This window comes from Nicotiana tabacum, chromosome 22 (genome assembly GCF_000715075.1).
Source record: "Nicotiana tabacum cultivar K326 chromosome 22, ASM71507v2, whole genome shotgun sequence".
Lineage (NCBI taxonomy): Eukaryota > Viridiplantae > Streptophyta > Magnoliopsida > Solanales > Solanaceae > Nicotiana > Nicotiana tabacum.
In genome coordinates, this window is record NC_134101.1 from 8,298,515 (window position 1) to 8,309,525 (window position 11,011).

The following is an 11,011-nucleotide window of genomic DNA, read 5'->3' on the forward strand; positions in this document are numbered from 1 at the left end:
TTATCGAGGTAATCTTGGCCATGAATTTAGCCGCCAATATTTTACTTATACGCAACTTTCTTTTCCTTAGCGTTTCTCAATTGCTTGAGCTTCTGATTTGCATCCTTATTTTCCATCCCTTTTCTAATTTTCTCCAAACAAACTCGTTACCTTCTTCTTTTCCAATGGTTTCTTCCTCCAAACGTGGTGGTCCTACAAAGAATAAGAACAAAATCGAGGATTCCCTTCCTCCAACAGTGGATTCCATCATCGCAAGAATGCTTAGCACTTCGAAGGATTTTGAAAAGAAAATTCCTACTGCTAACCCACGTAAATGTGCTGTTAGAAATTTCCTGATGTGAAAAAGGATTGCCGCTGTAATGAGTTGGAAATTATCACTCCTGATTTATCAGAGTGAGTGACCCTTCCCAATGAAGGTTTTACATACTTTTTCATGTATCCTTTTACTTTGGGTACGCTTTCTTTGAGCGGAGAGCTTGATTCAGTGATTGCGGAGTTTTGCCTTCACTGCCAGATAAGTGTGGCACAAGTAAATCCTTTAGTGTGGAGGACAATCTCCTGCCTCCGATGCTTGTGCCAAGAAACTATAGAGGAGCTAACCTTAGATCATGTGATAAATCTCTATTCCCCCAAAATCTTCCGCGGGGGAATGATAAACCTTTGTAAGCGTGGCCACAATCCTAAATTGTCTAGCATGGATGAGGACAACGACCATGGATGGATGAAATGGTTCGTTGCAATTGCCACCAATGACATCATTCCGACAACGGTTTTATCATTTCCGGTTGCTTAGAACCGCACTCGTAAGTTCTATATGTAATATTCCTCTTACTAGATATTCTTCTATGGCCGTATCATCTCTTCACCTTCCGCATGTTTAAGTAACTCGATGGCTCCGACCGGTGGTGGAAGGTTTGAACCGGTAGATTTAGAAGATTTTGGACGTCATAACGCCCAAAACTCGTTCGTGGAAAGAACTGGCCCTTAAGTACGGGTGGAAGGCCAAAAATCACGGTAACTCTAATTTACCTTGCTTCAATTTTTATATATGAAGAACTTGGTTGACCTCTTCTGACTTTGTTCATGGAATTAGGTCTACCTGCGGGTTCTGTTGCTGTCCCCGAGGAGGACGTTCTGGCTGATCCTGATGATGCAGTGAGGCTGCTTTAGGAAGCATTTACTCGAACAGGTATCTCCGGTCCTGTTTCGGGTGCAAATATTTCTTTACGGAGTCCCCGAACGGAGGATAAACAAACAAAGATAAGATGCTCCTCCGCGGCCGGGAAAAAGAATAAAAGGGCAAAGACGAATGCCCCCGAATCGTCTACAGTGGCGATGATGACTGGTTCTTCTTCTTGGCCGATCGTAGAGACCATGATGATTGATGACGATGATGAAGCTGTTGATGAGGGAGCTTCTTTACAAAGAAGGCGACGATCCTCATCATCTCAACAGGATGCTCAACCTGTTGAGATAGTTGCACCAACTGAAGATGACGTCTCAGCATTTTGGGGAGAATCTGATTTAGTAGAATATGCCAATTCCCGCTTCCGGGCCCCAATTGCTGTAACCGGTGCTACGAGGCTGAGTACCGGGTCCCTACTGTCTTTGGTTGGCGAGCATCAAACAACTAGCACTGCATTGGATGCAGCTGCTACTCACTCTTCAACTCCATTAGCTTCATCTCCACCTTCACCAACACCAGCAATTGCTACATCATTTCCATCTTCGTCTACTCTTCCACCAGCAGTTGCTACACCATCTCCATCGGCCGCACCTGACCATGAAGAAGGTGTTCCTCTTCCACAGTCCCCAGTTCATGGGATTTTGGGGCAAATTTATGATGCTTCTTCTAAAGATCCACAAAAGAGGAGGAACATCACTCTTTCGATCTCTACCGGGTGCAACCTGCTATCATGGCCAGTGGAGCTTGCTAATTACCTGAAGCCTTTGGCTTCAGAAAAAGACTGAAAAAGATTCAGACACTTTCGGGAGAGTGTTTGTTGAACAATGCTATGCATAATGCCACAGCGGTACGTCCCTTCCTTCCTCTTTTATTTCTTCTACTTTGAACGAATGTATTCTAAATTTTACCTCTTCTTATTTTGTAGGACAACTTTCTTGCTTCTGAGGGCCTTCAAAGGTTGATTCCTGAGAAGGAAGAACTTATTTCTGAACGGGATCAGCTTTTGGCGGAATGAGACTAGACTGTTCTCCGCCTCTTGGAACTGGAAATCAGAGTTGCTGAGGCCGTTATTTTGGAAGCTCGTTTGCAGTAAAGAGAGGAAGAAGTGGTAATCCTTAGCCAAGAAATTGGGCCGCTGAGGGTTAGATTTGATAAGGCCAAGGCCAAATGGGCAGAAGTCCAGAATGCCGTTCTTGCTGCAACCGATCGCGAGGCTGCCTCCGCTGAAAGAGTGATTAACTTGGAAGCAGCCTTGAACTCCAAAAGTGAATAACTTGTTGCCGTGGAGGCGAAACATTCCCAACTAGAAGAGAAGTACAGGAAAATTATTGAGCATAATAGGCTCTTTAATTCAACTGTCCATGAGCTCGACGTCAGGCTCCAATCTGCTAGATCCGCCCGGAAAAACCTTTCCGCCGAGGTTACCCAACTCAAAGAAGAACTTAAGTGCCGAGTGGCATCCCTCATTATTGAAAAAACTTATTTCATGTATAGCATGAGGAGAAAAACCTTGGAAGAGGCCAAAGCTGGTATCATTGATGTTGATGCCGAAATTGCTAAGCCCCGAGAGTTTGAGTTGGCTCCCGGTGTAGTCTCGATGCTCCAGGTTCTTCTGATTCTGGTTTCGAGTTTTTGGAAACTAAAGAAGGATCGGAAGGCTATGAGACGATGGCCAAACTGGGGAAAGCATTGAGTCATCGGCAGAACCAACTACTCTTTCCGTCAGTGCGAATACTTCTCTTCCTCCTAGTCCCGGAGCCACTGTATTTTAGATTTTTCTTTCTTTTCTCATTTTGTACTCGTAACGTTTTGGCCCGTTCTTGTAAATAAAGATACATTTTTTTGTTCAAGTGTCATTTGAGTCTTACTTTCGTTTGACTATCCATGCACGCCTTTAATTTTTGCATTTGCTCGAGCATTCTGTGCATGTTATTCAATTTGCGCTTTACTATGTGTAGTCTCGGATGCCTTTTCTTCGAAGCATTTTGGTTTATAGTATTATCCCTTTTACGTGAGGGTTTTAATGAATATTTGCGTATTTTTGCGTTCTTTTCATATGCGACTTCGGGTGTATTTTTTCCCTATGGCATTTTGGATTCTGGGCATTGATACTTCCGGAACCAACCCTTTAACGTGAGTTTTTATAAAAGAGGACCTTTTAATCCACCTTTTGTTTTAGTGTTGATCCATTAGACGGGGAAAACCAAAAAGTTGTGGAGTTATTGATCCGTTCTTACAATGTAGGTTAGCCTTCCCATTCTAATCAAAAGAAAGAAAAAGAGAAAAACCTCTATGGGGAAAGGCAGGGCAAGTATAAAGATGTTTCTAAATTTTACCTCTTCTTATTTTATAGGCCAACTTTCTTGCTTTTAAGGGCCTTCAAAGGTTGATTCGTGAGAAGGAAGAACTTACTTCTGAACGGGATCATCTTTTGGCGGAACGGGACCAAACTGTTCTCCACCTCTCGGAACTAGAAACCAGAGCTGCTGAGGTCATTGTTTCGGAGGCTCGTTTGCAGCAAAGCGAGCAAGAAGTGGTAACCCTTAGACAATAAATTGGGCCGCTGAGGCTTAGATTTGATGAGGCTAATGCCAAATGGGCAGAAGTCCAGAACGTTGTTCTTGCTGCAACCGACCTCGAGGCTGCCTCCGCTGAAAGAGTGATTAACTTGGAAGCAGCCTTGAACTCCAAAAGTGAAGAGCTTATTGTCGTGGAGGCGAAACATGCCCAGCTGGAAGAGAAGTACAGGAAAACTATTGAGCATAATAGGCTCTTTAGTTCAATTGTCCGTGAGCTCGACGTCAGCCTCCAATCTGCTAGATCCGCCCGGGAAAACCTTTCCGCCGAGGCTACTCAACTCAAAGAAGAACTTAAGCGACGAGCGACTTTCCTCATTGTTGAAAAAACTTATTCCATGTATAGCATGAAGAGAAAAACTTTGGAAGAGGCCAAAGCTGGTATAATTGATGTTGATGTCGAAATTACTAAGGTCCGAGAGCTTGAGTTGGCTACAAAAAAAGGACTCCCGATGTAGTCTCGATGCTCCAGGTTCTTCTGATTCTGGTTTCGAGTTTTCGAAAACTGAAGAAGGTTCGGAAGGCGATGAGGCCGAAGGCCAAACTGGGGAAAGCGTTAGCTATCGGCGGAACCAACTACTTTTTCCGGCAATGCGGATACTTCTCTTCCTCCTGGTCCGGAGGCGCTGCAGTTTAGCTTTTCCTTTCTTTTCTCATTTATACTTGTAACGTTTTGGCTCGTTCTTGTAAATAAAGACAACTACTCTTTTCGGCAATGCAGATACTTCTCTTCTTCCTGATCCGGAGGCGCTGCAGTTTAGCTTTTCCTTTCTTTTCTCATTTGTACTTGTAACGTTTTGGCCCGTTCTCGTAAATAAAGACACATTTTTTTGTTCAAGTGTCGTTTAAGACTTACTTTCGTGTGACTATCCACGCCTTTAACTTTTGCATTTGCTCGAGCATTCTACGCATGTTATTCAATTCGCGCTTTACTATGTGTAGTCTCAGATATATTTTTTTCTTCGAAATATTTTGGTTCCGAGTATTATCCCTTTTAGGTGAGGGTTTTTATGAAAATTTACGTATTTTTGCGTCCTTTTCATATACGGCTTCGGATGTATTTTTTCCCGATAGCATTTTAGATTCCGGACATTGATTCTTCCGGAACCAACCCTTTAAAGTGAGGGTTTTTACAAGAGAGGGCCTTTTAATCCGCCTTTTGTTTCAGTGTTGATCCATTAGACGGGCAAAAGCAAAAAGTAGTGGAGTTATTGATCCGTTCTTACAATGTAGGTTAGCCTTCCTATTCTAATCAAAAGAAAGAAAAAGAGAAAAAACTCTATGGGGAAAGGCAGGGCAACTATAAAGATGTTTCCAATAAGACCATAAGTCCACTTTCAGTTTAGACAATGATGATTAGTGTGATCGAAGTTTTAAGTTTTTATATACAGAGGGGTCGTTTGTTACGAGGTATAAAAAGTTATAGTGCTGATATTAAAATTTAATATACCTTAATACTTTATTTGGTTAGCAACTTGTATAAGTTATTCCGGGATTAAAATTAATAACGGGATAACTTATACCTTATAGAGGGTGGGGTAATTAGTGCCAGGATAACTTATACCTTCTTCTTAAAAATTATGCAATTGTTATTTTTAATACAACATATCAAACAATGGATAAAAAACAATACAAGAATAACTAATCCTACTATAACTTATCCCGGACATAAGCCGAATTCAAACCAAACGACTCCTTTATGTTATAAATATCAACGGTGAAAGGATTTCTACCCAATCAATGCAGCATGTTATTGCCGTGAAAGTTTATACTAATAGCTAACTTTTCTTCGGAACATAGAACGGAAATAATTTCTGCTAAGCATTAACAAATGAATGTTGGGTACCTCCAAAACTTGGTTCAATTAGCTAATTGAGACTTTAATTGATACTCTAGTAATTAATAACACGCCAGAGTAAAACAATCTTACTAAGGAGTAAAGATGGAAAGCTGAAAAAGGCAGAGGGGGACACCATAAATAAAGACGCGAGGGAGAGATTTCTCATTTTTCGCATACATTAATCTATGCTTGTAATGCCACCTCTCAATACAGTACCTCGTAATTTTTTAAATTACAAAAGCCAACACTAGTATAAGTACTAAAAGGTAATCCGGTGCACGAAACATTTTGCATTTATATATGATTCGGGAAAATACCGTATTCAAGGATGTATGATGTAGGTAATCTACCCTAATGCAAGCATCAATGGCTGATTCCACGACTTGAATCCGTGACCTATAAATCAACGAACACAACTTTGCTCCCCTTCAACACTAGTATAGTACTAGGACATCAAAATACTTCCAAGAAGAAACATACGTTTAGCAATATATATAAGAAAAGAGAAGATTCTATCTTGTTTTTGGGGCCACTTTTTACTGGTTTAAACCCAACAAAATACTCCAAACTACACGTTCTAACTCTCTGGATGTTCTCTTCTTCTGATTAAGATTATTCCACCAGGTTCAACAAGCACAAGCAGGCCGCAAACAGCTCGAGATGATAGCCCGGACGCCCTTCTGCAAAGAATTTAAATAAATTAAAGGAAAAAGTTTAGCACAAGGAAAAATATTCACACTTAAATAAGGTTGCATATAGTAATCTCAGGAAAAGGAGTTTTCAAAAATTCTTTTTTCTATTATCTTGTGAATTAAACTTTAACATGCAGTGCAATAAAAATCTTTAAAATAAACCAAAAAGTGATCAACTTTACTAGTAGCATTTTCGTTAGAACTCATCAACCACTCTTATCTTTGCTTTTTCCCTGTCAAAAAGATTACCACTTTAAGCACCGTCACTTCAGAATAATTCATCAGATGGTTTGACACCACAAAAGAAGAATGGCGATCACTTTCAGTTTTTGACCCACAAAAAGTCCCTTCATTTCTGGTAACGTGAATGGGAGGAACAACTAGGAATGCAACCTTTCGGCTACGGGTTCTATTGACACAGCCTTATGAATATATATATATATATATATATATATATATATATATATATATATGTAAAATCTACTAAAATCTCAACAATTATTATATTTGAACCCGATTTTTGTTCGACCCGTTTACAACTTTGATACAATTTGCTCATCAGCAATCACTACTAGCGGCACCAAGGTCTAGGTCGCCGCTAGTAGTGCTTGTGATAAGGATAGACGCAAGAGCGGATTAACAATAAAGGTTACGAGTTCACAGAAGTCAGTAAGTCACAGGTTCGACAGAACACACTTAGCTTATTAGTAGTTATAAGGACCTACCCTTGTAGGCTTAGCATAGAGCAACTCAGGGGAAATCTTGTAGAGATCTTCATCAATAGGATTTTTGGGCACACTTTTAGCTGTTGGAGGAGATATAGGAACAGGGCTTGGTGCTTCTTTCTCAAAATCACACACCACCCATGCATCTTTTCTTTCTTCTTTGTAACTTGCCTTTTTCTGCCCATCATAATTTTACAGTTAACTTTTGCACTTCATATACTATAAACAAAGGATATATCCGGAGAAAATCACATCCAATAGTAACCTAAGCTTGTTGAACTAATTTAATTCTTGAATGGAATGGATATAACAAGTGGCGTATCCACGAATTTCACACAAAGGGTTGTCAAAATTCAAAAAAGTAACCACATATAAAGAAAAGGGATTTCAATATACTTATCTAGCTACACATTATAATTTTCTAACAAAAGGGTATCAATCTCTTGGACAAAGATGGCTATGCCATTGGCTACAGGGAGGTACCCAGCCTTACGATACCGGATTAAGTACTATTGACGCAGAGTATAATTATGTGCAAAAATTTATTAAAACTGCAACAAATTAAGTAGTAGATATGAATACATAACTTTAAAATATAACAGGTTGAATGCTAAAATTTGAGATTGAACCCATAAAATTTAAATCTTGAATCCGCTTTTATAGGCTATAACAAAGAAATAAGCTAAGAAGCTAATGCTCATAAGTGGCGGAGCCACCTTTGTTCAAGGGTTAATAAATACTTTTTTTTGCCGAAAAATTACACTGTGTAGTTAGTAAAATTACCTTACGACGAGGTACAACGATCATGGTAGGTGTAACAATATCATTGTGGTAAAGATCACCAGTGACATACAAATCAGAGTCTTGAGAATAGCTGTAGTGAAACAAACTAGCTTGCCTAGCTGATTCAAAACACTCTGTAAAAGGAATTGGAATTTCATTATCGTTACAATCCCAGCTACCAAATGCTGGAACATGGCTTCTCTTAAAGTAGTAGTTGCTCTCCTGTTTTGAACCAAAAAGAAATAAAAATCAAGAACATAAACTCATGTTCAAAATGATAACAAAAATGGATATTTGACCTAACTAAAGCTGAAAAGTTAGGTTATAAATTGGACTGTGTATATCATAAAACATAGCCCTGACATTAAAACCACAAGTAATATGGATGAGTTAGAACTCTGATATCATATGAAAAAAATGGACTTTCCAGTAAGTCAACCTTAAAAAACAACCTTAAAATGATATAAGGTGACAATATGTCATTTCCTGGAATAATCTAATTAAAAAAACAAACGGGAAATTAAAGAAGAGATTACGAGTTACTTACATCCATTTTGGTGTTATAGCAAAGAAACCAGTAGAATATTTAATATTGATCAAAGTTGACTCATTTTATAAATATGAAGAGGGAATGGGAGGATCTTTTAAAGGAGCCTGAAATGAGTTTTCCATTTGTTGTTGGTGGGCTTTTAAAGGAAAAAAAGAGAGAGAAGAGAATAGAGAAAATTCAAAGAGATATTACTCCTTAACTGTAGAAAAAAGGTGAGAAACAGAGAAAGAGGACAAAGCTCAGATATAAAGACAAGAGGGACAGAGAGAGGTAAGGCAGTAAATTCAGCTTTTACTCTTTTTGCTTTATGGATTGAGAGAATTTATTTACAGTACTTTTTTCTCCAATTTGTTTGGTCTTTGTTGAGACAGTGTGTATACTGATGTATCATTACAGTATAATATAATGTTATTGCTTTCTGACAATGAAAATTCAAATCAGTAAATGGCACCAATTTAAGGTAAAGTTTCAAAAGTTGAGATAAACTTTTTAACCTCACAACTGAAATCTTATTTTATACTATATAAAATAATACATAAATTTCCGTTAAACTTATACAGGTACTATTATTTTATGCAGAAAACTAAAAATGCAACCAAACAATGTATATAATTCATTACCAATTTTTTTTTGTATATAGTTAAACAGAGTTTAGTTTGGTGATTAAATTATTCCTTCTACAAACTAAACAGACTATTCAAAATTCTGACGCGGAAGCTATTTTCTCAAAACTTTTTCTAATGGGGCAGAAATTTAAACGGCACCTTTAAATAACCCTATTTTTGCAAATCTCCCCTTATTACAACACTCTTCGGTGGTAGCATGCTTTTGTTTATTTTTTCCAATTTAATGTGCATTTTATCACCTTCTTTATCTGTAACACAAAATTGTACAAAAAATAGTTATGTGACAACTATATTTTATGAATATAGAGGAATGAGAGGATCTTTTACGGGACCAGAAATGGATTGGCTTTTACATATTGAGTCTTTGTTGTTGGTGGGGTTTTAAAAGAAGAATGGTATACGGTCAAAATCAGTTTTGCCTTTCGTGTAATTAGTCGAGATTGGAACATGATGGACCGAGGGTCGTCTTCATAATATCAAGATAAGACCCAAAGTCAGGTTATGAGACCCAAAATTCACGGACCAATCAATACCGAGCTCGATTCAATACCAAGCTCGAAGTCAATATCGAGCTCGAGTCAATACCGAGCCCAAGTCGATATCGAGTTCGAGTCAAATACCGAGCCCGAGTCAATATCGAGCGCGAGTCGATATCGAGCTCGAGACTCGGAGATCGATCAGTACCAAGGCCAACCAAGATCGAGCTATGAGACAAAGAGCCGTTGTAGCCGCACTTAGGGAGAGAATCTCGGCGGAAATTAAGGAAAAACAAATTAAATAATCTATCATGGGATCTCCACTATGTATTTTTTATTATATCCAAAGCATGATTTTTCCACTATAATCGGAGTGGGTATCATTTTTGTAAGCAGGGTATTCAACATCTTGAGAAGAAAACATTGATATATTCACATTCTAAAGATTATTACATTAATATACAGTTGAGATTATCCTTTATTGAGTTTGGATACTGATTCATCTTGCTTGTTTGTAAATCGTTCTTTACTCAATTTGGTTTGTATTCCATCCCTTTTTTACAGTTAATATCTGATACATATTTCAATCTACTTTTCCTATTTGTACCAAGTTATACTGTGTATCTTTAGAACTACGTATAAATTCAACTTTATCCGTTTTTCGGGTAAACAGTTTGGCGCCCACCGTGAGGATAAGTATAATAGTGGTTATTTGATACGAATCTTTGTGAAACATACTATTTTACACTTGCTCTTGGAAGTGTCTTTGATTTCAGGCTGAGAACAACGAATTTTCAATTAATGGCCCTACCTATCGACAACGAAGCTGGCTTTCAAGATGAAAATAACAACTTAACGCCCGGGGGTGAAAGGCCACTTGTCAATCCTGTTGGAGCTCGGGTCGAAGAACCAATAGAAGTTAACTCACATGTGGCCATCGAGGCAAACCAACGTTCCGACCCTAAAAATAACATTCATGGTGGAACTCGATCTGCAGCTCCAAATACCCAAAACACTAAGGAAAACGGAATCAGCTAGCGTATGATTTTCGAAATGTTGCAAGCTCAACAAGTAGCAATAGCCCAGTTGCAGAGCGAAACCCAGGCACCGACCAGGCTCGAGCACAGTCCACCCCAAGAAGTCACCCACAAAATGGGACCAGTTGTAGTGAGGTCAAATGAGCAAGAATCGGGGACTAATCCCGAAATTGTTAAGATGCTCGAGGAACTAACAAAATGAATAGAGTAAGGGGAAAGGAGGATTGAAGCAAATGACAAAAAGGTGGAAACGTATAACTCCAGGATTGATCAAATCCCGGGGGCACCATCGATATTGAAAGGCTTGGATTCTAAAAAATTCGTACAAAAGCCTTCCCCCCCCCCCCCGAGCGCAGCTCCGAAAACGATCCCCAAGAAGTTACACATGCCCGAAATTCCTAAGTATAATGGAATGACCGACATAAGTATAATGGAATGACCGACCCCAACGAACACGTCACATCTTACACATGTGCCATTAAATGGAACGATCTAGAGGACGACGAGATCGAATCTGTAT

At 38.9% G+C, this 11,011-nt stretch overlaps 1 protein-coding gene across 1 annotated transcript; it reads right to left on the minus strand.

Annotated features, from left to right (window-relative positions):
* Window positions 1-5,877: 5,877 nt before the first annotated feature.
* LOC107792588 (uncharacterized) lies at window positions 5,878-8,489 on the minus strand. Its single transcript, XM_016614810.2, has 4 exons — window positions 8,350-8,489; window positions 7,803-8,024; window positions 7,020-7,196; window positions 5,878-6,282 (listed from the first exon to the last, which is right to left on the minus strand). The coding sequence occupies exons 1-4, from the start codon at window positions 8,353-8,355 to the stop codon at window positions 6,229-6,231; spliced, it is 459 nt and encodes a 152-aa protein (XP_016470296.1). The 5' UTR covers window positions 8,356-8,489; the 3' UTR covers window positions 5,878-6,228.
* Between the last annotated feature and the right edge of the window lie 2,522 nt (window positions 8,490-11,011).

Coding starts and splice junctions, on each gene's coding strand:
- LOC107792588 (XM_016614810.2), bottom strand. Junction 7,197..7,802: donor TCGTTGTACCTCGTCGTAAG/GTAATTTTACTA, acceptor TATGATGGGCAG/AAAAAGGCAAGTTACAAAGA. Junction 6,283..7,019: donor TCTATGCTAAGCCTACAAGG/GTAGGTCCTTAT, acceptor AATTCTTTGCAG/AAGGGCGTCCGGGCTATCAT.